General features: G+C 37.3%; 1 protein-coding gene across 6 annotated transcripts in view; it reads right to left on the bottom strand.

The window, feature by feature from the left end:
* ehbp1l1a (EH domain binding protein 1-like 1a) overlaps positions 1-16,551 on the bottom strand; it is a 54,322-nt gene extending 37,771 nt beyond the window's left edge. For 3 of the 6 annotated variants that reach the window (XM_073859821.1, XM_073859825.1, XM_073859823.1), the window contains exons 1-7: positions 16,086-16,551; positions 8,604-8,661; positions 8,157-8,252; positions 7,538-7,591; positions 7,171-7,346; positions 6,028-6,170; positions 1,917-1,988 (exon numbers count right to left, since the gene is read on the bottom strand). In XM_073859821.1, the coding sequence (XP_073715922.1) occupies positions 1,917-1,988; positions 6,028-6,170; positions 7,171-7,346; positions 7,538-7,591; positions 8,157-8,252; positions 8,604-8,661; positions 16,086-16,189 (703 nt within the window). In that variant the 5' untranslated portion in view covers positions 16,190-16,551. The remainder of the gene's footprint in view (positions 1-1,916; positions 1,989-6,027; positions 6,171-7,170; positions 7,347-7,537; positions 7,592-8,156; positions 8,253-8,603; positions 8,662-16,085) is intronic. The other 3 variants (XM_073859824.1, XM_073859822.1, XM_073859826.1) reach the window with 2 other exon arrangements.
* Between the last annotated feature and the right edge of the window lie 799 nt (positions 16,552-17,350).

The raw sequence follows: 17,350 nt of genomic DNA, 5'->3' as shown, positions 1-17,350 counted from the left end.
ATTTGAATCCGGTTCTCTGATCTCATTGGACGAGAGAGTGCATCAGAATGGAACAGCATTGGGAAGCATTTCTGTATCCTGTTACTCCAACACAGCAACATACAAACTATAAAAATGTTATTGTTTTTCCAAAATGGAAATGTCAAGGAAGATGCAACCAATAGCAGCACCTCAGTCACAGTCTGTCTTTCTATCTGCACTTGCAATCATGCTATTAGGGCAGTATATCAGCAGTATTACCTGCGGCTTATTGCTGGGTGGTATTCCTTGTACATTACAATATGTATAATAGGGCTGTCAAAATACTCAAATTCATTGTAACACTAACTTTATTAATGCACGATTAACGCAATGCACAATTTCTGTTATTGCCCATAGTTGGATAAATTAAAATGCAGCCATAGACAGTAAATAGTCATCCTTACAGTAAATGTGACACATGCTGTCTAAATGAGTTGGAGGTTTTCATAAAAAAATAACCACATTAAGCCCTCAGCGATGCCAATGCTCTAAATCAGTGTTCTTCACTCCCAATCCTGGAGAGCCGGTGCCCTGCAGAGTTTAGCTCCAACCTTAATCAAACAGACCTACCTGTGATTTTCTAATGATCATGAAGACATTGATTAGCTTGATCAGGTGTGTTTGATTAAGGTTGGAGCTAAACTTTGTAGGGCACCGGCTCTCCAGGATTGGGAGTGAAGAACACTGCTCTAAATAGTCGTTAAGCATCTAAAATGATCTTTTTTTTGTATGATTTCTAAGAGGTGTATCATCGTATAAATTCTTAACTAATATTTAAAGATGGTTGTCCATCCACTTGTGCGTTTGAGATTTATATTAGACATATACACAGAATTACAATTTTTATCTGTTTTGACAAGAATTCACGCAGATATAATCTGTTATGTTAAAAATATCTGATGTGTAACATTAAATTAGATCTGCATTAAATGAGATCTTAAGGCTGTCTGTCTCAATGTCAATCAAACATGTGGGCTTAATCTATTAGTTTTACCAGTGATTTCAAGGTATGGATGCGGTACGGTAGTTTTTTCAAAATTAACTTTGCTGACTCTGTAGCTCAGTCATGTTTTGTCAGATTACAACATATCATGCATTGTTTTGAAGTTTTTTAATAGAGAATGTCAAAATATGAACAACTTATTTTTGAAAATTTGCTCATTCCAACTCAATTTGCCAGCATGGGTCACAAATGATGCAGCAGCAAACAGAAATGGAGAAAGAAAAGGGTCCTCTGAAAGAAAAATATACAAAACAATGGCTGATGGTTCTGTCGAGAATGTAAACAGGGTGGTGTAAGTTCATTGCTCTTTGCAAAGAAAAAGAACTAATGGGAACATGTGAGTTATCATGATCTTCTTAATTCATGCATTTAATAAACATGAACAAGTTCTTTAAAAAACATATCTACTGTCTTTGAAACATGTTTACGTTCTTTACGTTCTCTATGTTGAGTATGATTTCACTAAACATACATTTGTATAAAGCATCTATATTTGTCCACACCTATGTTGGTTAGAAAAACTTGACGTAGTAAATTTAGAACAGATAAAAGTGTGCGATTAATTTGCGATTAATCACAAGTTAACTCATGACAATCATGCAATTAATCTAGATTAAATATTTTAATTAATTGACAGCCCTAGTATATAAATAAACATAAATGTATAAAAATATAAATAATTATATATGTACTGTATATGTTGTGAAATATATCATTATTGTGACATAAAATTGCAAATATAATTGAAACAAAATGTTTTTGGACATACCACCCACCGCTTCTGTGGCCTCATGCATATGGCCCAAGCACAGCCATAAACAACCCTAATGTACTAATGCTTGTAAAACGATGCAGTTTGTGTGTTTAAGATAAACACAGCACTATTTGATACCTGTGTCAGAGGGGCCTGTGTCTACAGCAGGTCTCCAGGCCTTGTCATGTATTCTAGCAGAGGGATGAGGAGCTGGCAACAGAGTGAAAGATCAGAGCACAAGACGAAAAAAGAACATAAAAGACAGACAATATAGGAAAACGCAGAGAAAAGCATATCTGACGACTAGAAAGACAGGAGATTAGAAAATGAGAGATGTTATTTTTAAAGCCGCTCTCCAGTAAATGCCCAGTCTGCTCGAATTGGTCAGCTTTGACAAATCAATTCTGAGAAAGAGAGTTTGTACTATAAGCAACCAAGGTCTACCATGAATATCAGTCACAACCTTACATTTTGTTAACATACAGGTAATCCATTCCCACACTTAAAATCTTTTGAAAACAGTAAAAACTACAAACAGTCTGCAGAAGTCTATAAAACTGTATTATTCCTACTTAGCTGAACCACTGATAGGGTAATGACAAAAAAACTCTCTGGAATGGAGGGCAGACTGCCCTAACAAACCGTTGGTGTCCTAGTACCCTCAGATGATGGGGTCGCTGAGAGGAGATTAGGTGGAAAACTGCCTCATTGCCCAGCCTATGTGGTACCTATACTGGCTTTCTGTTCCTGCATATGGGAACTAGGCCTGGGCAAAGACTGGCTAGGAGAACTCATATTCCCCTGGACTCTTTGAGGATAAACTGCCTAAATGGCACTCGATCTGCTGCTAGTTAGGCTTTGCCACACAAGATGTTACTATACAAGGTTTGGAAGGCAAAACCAAACCCCTCTAGGATGATGCTGACAAAGAGGAGAAATAACTATCCAATGACAAAGAGTCCAACATTGTGGAATTAACAATTCAAGTCGATTAAAGGCTCCTTCACAGTCTCGCCAATTCAGTGTGGAGATCAGGAAAAGGCTGGAGTTATTTGGGGGGGGGGGGGGTTGGATCAGGCCACCAGTCAGGAAGCACTTGTCCAGTTTACTACAAGGCATTTCCTGGTTTACTTGTGGCTAATCAGTAGCTAACATTGTATAGATTAGATATGATTTATGAAAAAAGATAATTTAGGGTGTTTTCAGACCTGAGACTTTGTTTCGGAAATTGGTGCGTTTTCTCCCTTGGTTCGGTTCGTTTAGGCATATGTGAACACGACAATCATGCTTGGATCTGCACTAAAACAACTGTTCTGAGACTGCCTGAACGAGGTGGTCTCAGCCTGATTGCAAACGAACTCTGGAGCAGTTCTGTATAAGTGTGAAAGCAATCCGATGCAACAGACCAACGAACAGGGCCTGGGGGAACTAGGCCTGGGCAAAGACTGGCTAGGAGAACTCATATTCCCCTGGTCTCTTTGAGGATAAACTGCCTAAATGGCACTCGATCTGCTGCTAGTTAGGCTTTGCCACAAAATATGTTACTATACAAGGTTTGGAAGGCAAAACCAAACCCCTCTAGGATGATGCTGACAAAGAGGAGAAATAACTATCCAATGACAAAGAGTCCAACATTGTGGAATAAACAATTCAAGTCGATTAAAGGCTCCTTCACAGTCTCGCCAATTCAGTGTGGAGATCAGCAAAAGGCTGGAGTTATTTGGGGGGGGGGGGTTGGATCAGGCCACCAGTCAGGAAGCACTTGTCCAGTTTACTACAAGGCATTTCCTGGTTTACTTGTGGCTAATCAGTAGCTAACATTGTATAGATTAGATATGATTTATGAAAAAAGATAATTTAGGGTGTTTTCAGACCTGAGACTTTGTTTTGGAAATTGGTGCGTTTTCTCCCTTGGTTCGGTTCGTTTAGGCATATGTGAACACGACAATCATGCTTGGATCTGCACTAAAACAACTGTTCTGAGACTGCCTGAACGAGGTGGTCTCAGCCTGATTGCAAACGAACTCTGGAGCAGTTCTGTATAAGTGTGAAAGCAATCCGATGCAACAGACCAACGAACAGGGCATCTTATTGCTTTTTTTAACTATAGCTCTTTAGTAACGAATTCTGGAGAGCATGTCAACGCCATTAAAAAAACAAATCGCACCTGTTCCTTATAAAATGTCTTCTATTGCTCTTCTCCACAATAGGTAGGGGAGAACCGGGGGAAAAAGTAATGCCGGACTAAAGTAACAAAACCATTTTCTAAGAGCCCTGCGTACATTTGCATTCCAAACTATGACAGCATCTTTAGCTAGCAACTCTTAACAGATTTGACAAATATTGCGTTATTTCGTCATCGTTTCAAACGTATAGGTCCAAAAAACTCATGACTTGTCATTTATTTCCCTTGTTATAAGAAATACACTACTGTAAAGGACGTTGTTATTCTATGTGGACGTCTGTCGGAAATTGCACTTAGTACACAAAAGCCATTTGTTTATGTTGTTGCTGCTGAAACCGTCCATACACACATTGGGGGAAGGACAATTTGACATCTCCAATTTACCTCACCTGCATGTTTTTGGACTGTGGAAGGAAACCAGAGTATCTGAAATAAACCCAGGCTGACTCCTAAGAAAATCAATAAGGGGTTGGTCTGAAGTAGGTTCATTATTCATAGGTGTGGTTTGGGCGTAACGTCAAATAAACCAATCAAAACACTATCCAACATTCCCTTTAAACGCAAGGGTGCAAGTTCCATGGCGGGTTGCTATTATTATGACGGATATACCAGGCGCACGCCAGTAGCGGTTCACAGCCGAGGAGACCCACGTTCTTGTAAGAACAGTCACACACAGAGAAGTTGTTTTGTATGGGGATGGGAGAACCCCGCCCAAATCAGCGTCGGTTCAACAGGCGTGAGAGGAAATATAGCCACAATTGTCTCATCAGCTGGCTTCCCCATCGTTGCGCCAAGCGCTACAATGATGTCAGGAGACGGGGGAATCACAAGCTTGCCAGCATAAATCGGACACGCCGTGTAACGGGAGGTGGATCTGCCTCTACACATGACCTGACGCCAGCAAAGGACATCGCTGCGTCCACCCTCACCGCTGAAAGTGTTTGGGGGCTTTGAAATCGGAAACGCAAGCAAGGTCCAACCCCAAAGTACACTTACAAATCAAGTTCACATACATTAAGGTTTCTTATGAAAACATTTTAATCGTTATTTGCATGAGAATTTTTTAACACATCCACACAATACATAAAAACAATCACCACAATGCTCACCACAATGATTTCCCTTATCTCATGTGTTAATATTTTTTATTGTAACAATTTATGATTTGCAAAAATAACTGTTGCATCTCTGTAGATTAGATAAGCAATGCGCGTTGTGCACGCTATACATTATGGTCAAGCATGCGCCCTTAAAATAGCATAATGAACTACGCGCAATGCGCCACTGGCTTTAGACTAGTTTTTTTTTGGTTAGTAGCGCAATTGTTTTTTGAAACTGCAAAATAGCATAAGAGATGGTTTGCGCCGGAACACGCCTTCTTTTTGCGCTGAACCGCCCAGGGAGCGCAAATTCATTCCCTAGTTTGCCGACGTGCGTCTGTGAAGGGAAAAACCCGCTTTGCGCAGGTGCAAAATACGAAATGATACATGCGTCACTGACAAAGTCAATTGCGCTGGGTGCAAGATAGGGCCCTATGTCTCTAAACATAACCAGCAGATTTTTTCAGAACAGGAAATCCTTGTTTATAAACTGGTTTCCAAACTTTTAGTTTTAACTTTGGTAGTATAAAGTACAGTACATGAGACTAAGCATTAGACTATGCGCCGAATTTAAATATATTAAATTCAGTTTGTATACCACTTTAAAAGTGGGGCTACACATTGTTCCAAAGCACCTACAAACAAGCCAAAAGTAAGAGTGACTAGGAAAAATAACCTCATTTAATATAGCAATTACTTCTGGTTATCATCAATAAAATGGAAGACTAAATTCTTAACTTCACTGAAATAATGAATTACCACGGAAGTATTGTTTCTTGCTTATTAATCACACTGGACAAAGTCAAGCAAAACCGATTGCATTGTGAGATATAGAGTGTGCTCTGTTTTCAAAATTGCAAATTTAGGCAAATGTATTCAAAAAAAGCACATGTTGTACCGAGCATGCACACTACCTTCACAGTACTCCTTGCACAGAAAGTGTTTGTATGTTAGTACTAATTACCTATTACAGCTGTGGCCATTTTCACTGCTGTACTCAGTCTTTTATCCTCTTCTTCATCACTGTCATTAAAGTCATCCAGGTTTCCAACATCAGACTGCTTTAAACTCATCAGACTGGCCAAACTCTGCATGTCTTCATCAGTGAATAGATAACACACAATCACTATTATTAAGTAAACATCAAAAGTTAAAACTCATCACTCATACAATAACTACAAGAGGCGTTTGGGTGCTTTACTAAATCCTGATTAATTTATATAAAGATTACCAGAAAACCAGTTGTTTTGAATATAAGTCTGTAACAGCATGGGAGAAAAGCTCATTGCAGCACAAGAGCCTTTAATCTACGAATATATTTATACTTAAAAATGTACTTATCAGTAATCAAACGTTTTAGGATTCAAGTGTTTCTGATAAAGTTAAGCTAATAAAAGTATTAATAATTTTCACCTTGCACACAGTATTTTGATCGAAACACACTAAAATCACTTCCAGTCAAAGTTTTTTTAATGCATCCAAAGCTCAAATTAGATCTGAAAATAACGCACCCGTAGATGGTTGGCAGTACAGTACTACTATACAGTATGTAGTTTTTGGGTCTCTTTTTAAATTAGTCATTTTCATTAGTATATGTTACTATACAGTATGTGTTTTTGTGTCCTTTATTATATGAAAAAGATCATACAGGCAAGTTCAACGCTGGGATTCAGTGCAGATCAAGCATACTGGCTGGTCAAATTACTTAATCTTTATATAGCAAATATAAACAATTATATATTTTTTGTTTCCTGCAGCTTCCAACCTTTGCTCAGACTGAGGCAGGACAACACCCTGGACAGGTGGCTAGTCCATTACAGAGCTAACACACATCCACATACAGCTATTTATCAATAATAGACCATTATTATAAAGTCTTATCTTTGAAATGTGTGTATAATCATAAAGGGTCACCAAAATAAAATAAATGTTGACATTTAGCAAAAACAAAAATGTATCAGAGAATTCATCCAAATGCTAATTGAGAATCTTCCAAAGTATTCTCCTATAACATTATACAACACATGACATAAGATCTGATCATTGCTCAGGAGAACACCTGAGTAGAACATAAAAACATCTGAAGAACATGTGAACAACTCACGTGGCTTTGCCCTCTTTCAGGAAGACACAGGACAGAGTGAGTTTGAGTGTGACGTCCACCACTTTCACAGATAGAGGCTTCAGTTTAAGGACAAGTTCAAACTGAGCCGGCGTCGCACTTGCGTACTGCTTCATGTTCACATCCACTGATGCTAAAACTTTCCGATGGCCCTTTGTTTCCTATTAAAGTATTAGGGATGAGATGGGGTTACACTGCTGACAAAGAGCACTGTACTTTTAAACTGTAGTGTATTGTTTTGTAGACAACATTAAATAGGCACAATTCATGAACACATCTGTTTAAAAACTGCCACATTGTGATAACAATATCTTTAACGAACAGGGTATGACTTCAGAGTAGATAAACTCACATTCTCTATGATAAATGTCCAGTCTTTGTCCTCAAATTCATCTGCATTTGGATCCTAAAGGGAAATGAATTTATTACTTTGAGTAATGGATATGGAATATTAGTAAGCTGGATAAATATTTTTATGAATGGCAATATAATATATTATTTCTAATTAAAGATGTCAAAAGATTAATCACGATTAATCGCATGCATAATAAAAGTTTGTTTTTTCATAATATATGTGTTTGCACTGTGTGTAATTATTTTGTATATATAAATGCATGTATATATATATATATATATATATATATATATATATATATATATATATATATATATATATATATATATATATATATTTTTTTTTTTTTTTTTTTTATAATAAGCAATACACACACAAATATGCAGTATGCAAACACAAACTTTTATTTTGTATGTGATTAATTGCAATTAATATTTTGAAAGGCCTATTTATAATATAATTTATATAATAATGTCTATATTATATTTGTTTACAAATAATTAATTCTATTTTAACAATATTATTAATTCAATATTATATAGTATTTTTGAAGCATAATAAAACAAATATTTTCTACAGTATTTCCTGTAATGTACAAAGCATATGCGTACTGCACCTTAAACAGAGTGAGTGTAATGTCAATGTTTTCAGGAACCTGCCAGACCACAGTCCCCCTGTATGGATTCTTTATACCTGGTTGCCAGCCATGAAGCTGAGGATGAGAATTAAAATTCCAGGGGAGTACATTATTTCTATTAACACTGCATATAATATCCAAGCAAATTACATTTACAGCCAGTAAGAAAACTTAGCATACCTGAAAGTTACACACACTTTATGAAATAATCATGAATAATAATATAGTGTATGCAACGACACATTACAATGCAACCAATTGTTAAGTGTTTGTGCTACTGAGAGTGTATTTGTCTCTCCTGCTATGCAAACACTTCTCAATCTTTTGTGTGCAATTACTAATCAGATACCTTAGTAATCCTTATTTTCTCAAAAGATCTGAAAAGGAAACAGATACTTAAAAAATAAACACACATCTTCCTTTTACCTTGGTGCAAATACGTCTGTTTCGTCTGGTCCATACCACTCTCAGTTTGTCTGGCTGCCTATGAAGGACAAGCAATACAAAATTACCCAATACAAAAGAGAAACACCAAAGAAATCATATCATTTAGCCTATGTAAGCATGTAACATTGCATGGAACTTGGCCTAATGCATAACAAATTATTTAAATTTGAAATGAGCCATGAAAGAGTAACAACCATATACACAAAACTTTCCCCAGTGCTTTGCTTAAAGGGCATTAGTCATCAGTGTAATGACTAGGAATAGCATCATGTGCACTTAGTTTTGTTATTAGGTTACTCATCTGACCCACATACAGCAAAGCATTAGATGGCATCTTTAGTTTATGAGTTTTTGCGCTTTTACCAAAACAGGTAACATGTATTTGGCAGTCATCTAATAAGCTAACATTGCAGACCTTTGTTACTCTGTGTTTCAGCATGAAGTTTGGGTCCTGACACCCTTTTTGGCCTTGATTCTAAAAACTAAAACTAATGTTCAATGTCTTATTTTACTAGGTGCTTGCCCATATGTCCTTTTTATGTCCTGTGTCCTGTGTTGGAAGCACATGCCTCTTGTTTATTTTGTCCCATGTGCTCTTCTGTCATAGATACCCCTCTTCCCCAAGAGTTGGCTCCCATCAGTAGGCTGAGCTTCTATTTTAGACTGCAGTCTGAAGGGCACCACTTTTAAAGGTGCAGTGTGTAATTTTTAAAAGGATCTCTTGACAGAAATGCAAAATAATATACAAAACTATATTTTTAGGGGTGTATAAACCTTTTTATAATGAACTGTTATGTTTTAATTACCTTAGAATGAGACATTTTTATCTACATACTGTCACGACACTGAAGGGTTGTAAGGACAGGACGCAAACGCAAGGTTCAAAATAAATAACATTTAATAATAAAAACACAAGGGCAGACATGGTGAAGGCAGGAACACAGGAACATTAACACAGGAACATTAACACAGGAACAGACAGGGTATCAATGACAATGATCCAGCAGTGAGCAAACAGAAGACAGAGGTATATATACACAGACTAAATGACAAACAGGTGTGATGAGGCAGGTAATAAATCAATGAATGTCCAGGTGATAACAATCGGAACAGAGACAAGACATGACACGGATTAACTGTGACATTTCCCTCCCCTCTACGAGTGGCTACCAGACACTCACATAAAACACAACAAAAACAAAGTCTGGTAGCGAGAGTCCAAGGGAGGGATGGAGGGCTTGGGGACCCTGGCGAAGCCGGCAGCCGCCGGGATGAGACCAACAGGACGGTTGGCCGGACTGCGCCAGGAGAACCGGAGCGATCGCTCCGAGAACCGAGGCAGACGAATTACCCCCCTCCTGGGAATCGTCGACGATCAGATGCCCCCGGAAATCATCTCCCATCCCCTCGCGGAAACGGAGACCCTCGGTAGCCACCCCGGGGAAATGATCGGGCGTGGTCCGTTCCGGATCTCCCTGCGAGCAGGATGGTGGTCCTCCGAGGGACCATCGACGACGACTCAACCGTTGGGGGACCGCCTGGGCCAATCCTCCTCCCGCAGGAGCGAGCGATCGCTCACGGTGGTCCCCAAGAGACATCGGGGATGATGGGGAATGAACCCCGATGTCACTACTCCCCCTCGACGAAACTCCTGGGGGAGCCGCCCTCCGTGAACCTGCTGCGTCCAGTTTGGCTGGATCATTCTGTCACGACAGGGTTGGAGAGACAGGACGCAAACGCAAGGTTCAAAATAAATAACATTTAATAATAAAAACACGAGGGCAGACATGGTGAAGGCAGGAACACAGGAACATGAACACAGGGACATTAACACAGGAACAGACAGGGTATCAATGACAATGATCCAGCAGTGAGCAAACAGAAGACAGAGGTATATATACACAGACTAAATGACAAACAGGTGTGATGAGGCAGGTAATAAATCAATGAATGTCCAGGTGATAACAATCGGAACAGAGACAAGACATGACACGGATTAACCGTGACACATACACTGAGGGTCCCCTTACGTGGAAGTCGCCATTTTGTTCCGCCATTTTTCTACAGAAGCCCTTAATGGACAAACTTTTTTTATGTATATTTAACCTCACCACTAGATGCTGCTAAAATTTACACACTGCACCTTTAAAAGTATCAGTGTCATACAAATAGCTACCCAAACAGTGTTTTTAGATGAATTATTGCTTATTTTATGTCACAAACATAACTACACAATAAAATGTACAGTTAGAAATTAGTAATATCAACATATAAATTAAGCTTAAGTATGCAGTGCATGCAGTTTTACATTGGTGAATGCAAGTAAACAATAAATGAAATCAATTTTAAATAAGAGTTATGTTACGGTTTGTAATGGATCATGGATCAAATGGACAGCTGTATTGAGGCTAGACATGGGCCGGTATGAGATTTTAGTAGTATGATAACCTTAAGCAAAAATATTTTTGCGGCATTGCCATTGCAATAAAATGGGTTACCCTGCCACCATGACTAGATACAAATACAAAACAAGACTCCTTGGCAGGATCCTGACAAGGGGAGCCAAATTTCAATGACCTATTTTTTCACATGCTTGCAGAGAATGGTTTACCAAAGCTAAGTTACTGGGTTGATCTTTATCACATTTTTTAGGTTGGTAGAAGCACTGGGGACTTAATTATAGCACTAATGTCCCCTTTAAGATGTTACTTAAGCAGTTCATCACTAGACTGTGATCCGGGTGGCTCTTTTTAAATGTAAGCAATATAAGTACCAATAAATGTATTCCTTGTGGATATGCCATAACATACAGGTCACACCACAAAGACACATGGCAGGTGCATTCACACAAAATTTCAATGTGTAAAAAGCTTTTGCGTCTTTGTAGAGTTCGTAATTACAGCTTGTGAAATGGGAGTTTTCTGTGAGCTATGACTTGTACCACATATCCGCTGCAACCTTAAAAGCACTGCAGATTATGTACATATATTTACACAGAGCTTAAAATATGTTATTTTTGTTACCTGATGTACTTTCTGTGTTCTGCACAAATTAGCAAAAACATTCAAATGTAATTTAATGTTGTGATTATTTATTTTACAGCTGCTAACAATATTCTTTGACGCCGATTCATTTTGATGATATTACTGTTGCTACAGAGAAGTAAATCCCCATGGCATGAACAGCTTCGTGCAGAAGAACATGTGTTGTCATCTAGAAGCAACGTTAATTACAATAACGCGTGAATGCAGCTTATGTCCGGAATGTATGCATGACATACTTTATAGATGTAGTTTTAAATGGTTGATATAAGTAGGTACTTAATCTAATTCAGTACTTGCTCTCAGTACACAATTTTGGACTGTGCTGGTTCATCTTTTAATGTTGCTTTCTAGAAAAGTCCAATTTTAAGCTGTGTGGTTATCTTGCGGTTTTTTAGTTTATGTTGGTCTTGTCCCCTCGTGGGTCTTTTGCTTTCTGCTTTTTTTGTTGTTCAAGAGCTGTATGCGCCTGTGCCTCAGAGGGCAGTGCCATAAACACACAAGTGTAAGTTAAAATCCCCATGTGTATTAATAAGTAAAGGGGTATGGCAGTGTAAGTAGATTGTCTTTTCAGGGCTGAAGTAGGAAGTATAACCCGAGACATGCTCCACTTTTTCTTAGTGTGTTTACCGTCTAACTGGTTCCTCTCAATGGAGGGTGTGGCCTCTTTTAACAAGATTATCTGATCAGCTGTTTAACATGCACAGGCCACTTCCTCATGGAAGTGTTTTCGGTTTCAGTGTGATCTTATTTTAAACAGCTTTTTTGGGTTTTTTATATTAATTGACCTTTGTGCTATTTGTAAACAGCAATCCTAGATACATAAAGATGGCATCATGCAGAAGGCATTGTCTAAACGCATTATAAATGACTCATTACATACAGGCCTAGTTTAGAGAAAACAGACACTTACAAATCCTCCAGCAAAAGCCAACACTGACAATGGCAAGGAAATAATGGTCAAATTATCCTCCTAAAACAAATGGAGTCTATTCTGAGACAGCCGGAAGAATGCAATATCCAGTACGATAGCACATGCTATTAACAACTGTTCCTTTTTTAAATAGGCAAATGACTATGCAATTCTTGCAATAATTTAATTCGAAAACATACATCTATTGCTTTTACTTGGCTGAAGTAATCACAACATTAAACACTTTTGCAAGTGTTGTTGTAATATAGTTTGTTATTACAACGTTGTAATAATGTTGTTATTACATAATGCACTGTAGTACATGTTATGTAATCAGAAATGTTTATTATATTTTATATTTTATTATATATTATATGCACTGTTAATAATTTAACACAGTCACATTTTTAAAATTCGAAGATGTTTTCTTTTGGTTGTAATTTAACCGATGTTTCTCCCAAAATGTTGGGTTGATTAAACCTATTTCTGGGACAAAAATAAGAGTGCAGTTAGGTAATGAGTTGGATTCCCGCATAAACATTGACAAATGCATACCTTGCATGCAGTGTAATTCGCTTTGCACATGTCTGCTAAATTAATAAATGCAAGGTCATATTGTAACTAATAGTGCATTGTTCATTAGTATGAATGAGTAATACTGTATCTGCAATATTGTTTAAAGTTATTATATTGCTATGCACTACATATGACCAGAACAAGTTAGACTGTCAATTTCACATGTTAATTGATATGCAGTTAATTAACACAATACCCTCGTGGTTCTGAAATAATGGGTTCAAGCTTACAGTACCACCACCATGTTTCAAGCTACATGTGTCTTGTCAAATCACTTTAGACAGAGTTTAACATTAAAGTGAATTAACCAGAATGCATTGGATTTTGTGCGAGTTTTAAAAGTTGAACCGTTTTAAACCGAAACTTAAGAAACAATGCTTATGGCGAGACGCAATGAGACAGCAAAGACATTTGTCTGCATGACTTCATTTTAACTATTGAAAAAATGGCAGATAAAATACAAAAACGCATCTACCTTGGATAGTTGAGACTAAGGATTGCATACTCAGGACTAATTCTAATACTCTATACTCTTTACTAGTTTGCCTATCTCTCTCTGTATTGTATTTGTCTTATTTACTGCCACCTTTAATTGTGTGTTTATTATTTAGCTCTGCAACCCTTTACAACAGATACTTTTTAACTGTCACACTGGACAATATCATATCCACCTCAGTATTCTTATATACTCAACGTTCCTAATAATTTTGTACTGCCTGCATAATAACACATGATGCTTTAATGACAATGACACTTTAAATATCTCAGTGTCGTCCAATTGTGTTTAAACACTTATGTTGCTTTTAAATTTGTGTATGATCTGGTAAATGTTACTGTAAGTCTAAGCCTCATCACAAGCATTTCAATGCTTAGTTTCCCCAGTGTAATGTGTAAAATTCAACCTGATGCCCAGCCGATGCCTGACCAACGACCACCGGCTGAACCAGTTTAATCCGCTTACCCGTTTCATATCCCTATTGTGTTTATATATATATAAATATATATATATATATGTATCTCTCTCAAGGGTTTTTCTCCTCCTAGGAGTTTTCCCACAAGGTTTTTCTTCTAGGGGTTTTTTTCATCCCCTGGAGAGGCAGCCAACATTGGCTTAACTTAGCACTTTCCTGTATACGTTACATTATTACTACGCTCGCTTGTATGGTTTATTCTTAGCCGCTGTATTCTGCTTCTTATATTATCCATTGATTTTTCTGTGTTTTCCCCTACATCTATTCATGTAAAGCTTAAAACAATTAACAATTGTGAAAAGCGCTATAAATAAAATTGAATTGAATTGAAATGACAAAAAAAAGCATTCGGACATCTTTACGTCCACCTCAAAGTGGCAAACGAGATTGCAAATGTTTATTGAGTAAAAACCTATACATATATATATATATATATATATATATATATATACAATGTATGCAAAAATGCTGCATTTTACAGTTACTTAGGCTATGCTTAGTATACACTGCTTGCTTTCCCTTAGAAACCTTTTGTAGTATTTCCCTGCATTACATCCATCATAACCCAATGTAACATCAATCACTCATTACCGCAACAGGAAAAGGTGGTCTTGGACAATTAACATAAAGGGGTGGTTACCTAGACAGGGATTAGCTTAAGCCAGGACTAGGCCTTAGTTTATTAGGAAATATAACTAGTTTTAACAAACATGCCTTAATAAAAACATTACTTGCGTGCGTTTTAAGGCCAAACAAAGGGCACTGATGTATTTTAAGATATGTCAGTTCATGATGTTTTTAGTTTGGACAGCTCTTACATTAATTTTAGTCTAGGACTAGTCTAATCCCTGTCCGGGAAACTGCCCCAAAGTGTTTCTGTAAAATATATTTTTTTTTAATTTGTGAAAAAACAAACATCTGCATTTTAATTGAAGCTGTAATAAGGGAGAGTGAAGGTGGAGAGGGGGAACTGTGGGCCTCAGGGTCTCGTATTGCAGGTCACCCTCAACAGAATGAATGCAAGAAGCCAAACACAGTGCTAATAGTGTCATGAGGGGCACAGAAATAGGCCTAAACTGGAAATTTACATTGATATAATTTGAAGCATTATGTTCATAAGTTAAATCATATAAATGTATAATTATATTATAAATCATGACAATTGCATAATAGCATGAGAAAATGTATTATTGCATAATAGGAAGATTAAATTAAAATTCTGCATATAGCCATTATATTACATACATTATGCTTGATAAATTCCATAATAATGGGTTATTTCACAATCACAATGTCACAATCATGTTCCAACCACGTGCCTGTCAAACCACACTAACTGAGAGTAGCACCACAGAATTAGTGGGGATCACCTTACACAGAGCTTAAAATACAAGTAAATTAAACAGTATGCACGGGTTTTGAGACAAAAACTGAAACTTCACCACGGATGTCAACAGCAACATCACAGCAGAGTCAACTTTTATATCCTACATATACATGTTTTATTATCTAACAGTGCCATCACAAAATCCTCTGTGCAATATAAAATAAAGATTAATTGTTATTATTTTATGCTGCATCTAACCAGCATAATAATAGTACAAATGAGTAAATTAAATTCACAAAGTAAACAAGTAGCCTATATTACGAAAGTTGTGTGGTAACCATGGTTTTGTATTGTAGGCTATTGATTATGCCTACTATTAGCAAAACCACTGTTTTACTACACTAACCATGGTTTAACTATTGGGTTTTAAATGTAGTAAAACATGGTTAATTTTCGTAAGATAAAATCTATTTCACACCCTTTCCCTGATGTCAGACCCTTCTCTGCTTTCTATTACGTTAGGTTTCACTATGAAATCTATTCAGCACACACTCTATTATGTCGAAAAATTTCGCATGCTACATATTCGTCTGAATAAGTAAAGTTTCTTGACAAAAACAAATCTTCTCTTACCACTTTCTCGTGCACTCTACAGTGAGTTCTTGAAAGGACGCAGCAAACTGAAACTTCGACGCTCTTTTGCCAGCGCGCTGAAGTCTCTTCCAAACCGATGTCATGATGCAATTACAATAGACAAATCCTTACAATTGAGCCTGGTGAATTAAAACGCCATCTGGGAAATCGTTGTGTCAGATCGCCAAACATAGAGAAAACAAAACAAAACTGCGTGAGTCTCGCGCACCGCCGCCTCATTCACACATGCTCCAAATGTCAATGTGAAGGGCGGAGATCGGCACAGACGCATCAAGGGAAACACATTACCACTGGGTAAACTGACATGTTTCACTCCTTGAATTTTTTAAACCACACTGGCATACATTAATAGACAAATCTATCCATAATGTTATATTGTGTTGTCAGAGCAAATAAGCTATTTTCATAGGTTGCTCGGACGCATAAAACGATTTGCATTCGCCCCTGTGACGTTGGGTTTGGGGGCGGGGTATCATTATTGTTTATTCTAATAATGATAATGGTGACATTAAATGGCCATTTTCAGTAAATCAAGAACTAAATAATCTAAATCACTAAATAATTAACCAATCACTTAATAATCTAATATAGCCTACTGCAATACTTTTTTAGTGTAACTCGGTGTAGTGTGGCCCAATGAAGACGCCAAGCGGTGTTTGCTGTAAAAATGGGCCTTACACTGTATGCACATTGTTCATCTACCAACATCCAGTGTAATTCTGCTTGACAGTTATGTGGCCAAATGGCATGGCCATTTATTACAATGTGTACACACAAATAGTTTATTGTGGTATCAAAAGCTCATAGTACTTAAATAGCATATACACACAAGAAATAGAATAATTTAAATACGTATAAATAAAAATAAAAATAGGTACTATACAAAAATGTAGTTGAGAGTTATTTACGGATGTGCATGATAAGCAAGTACTGTATATTACAACAGTGAATGTTGTACACAAACTAGTGTAGGATGTTGCACTATAGAGTATTAAAAACAGATACTATAAAATATTGCACTTTAAAGCAAAAGCACCAGTATTGGGTGTGCTAAATGTTCATGGTGAAAATGGACTGTAAAAAGAAACTTTCTTTTTGTTCTTGTGCCTGGATGTTTTTGTGCACAGGGATCTGTAGCATCTGCGTGAGGGCAAAAGTGCAAACAGGCTTTGGCCTGGGTGTGAGGTGTCTTTGATAATGTTTCCTGTTTCCCCACTCTGGAGATGTACAAGTCCTGGAGGTTT

The sequence above is a fragment of the Misgurnus anguillicaudatus genome, chromosome 21, assembly GCF_027580225.2.
Source record: "Misgurnus anguillicaudatus chromosome 21, ASM2758022v2, whole genome shotgun sequence".
Lineage (NCBI taxonomy): Eukaryota > Metazoa > Chordata > Actinopteri > Cypriniformes > Cobitidae > Misgurnus > Misgurnus anguillicaudatus.
The sequence above is the reverse complement of the archived record's forward strand: the minus strand, read 5'-3'. Positions and strand labels throughout refer to the sequence as shown.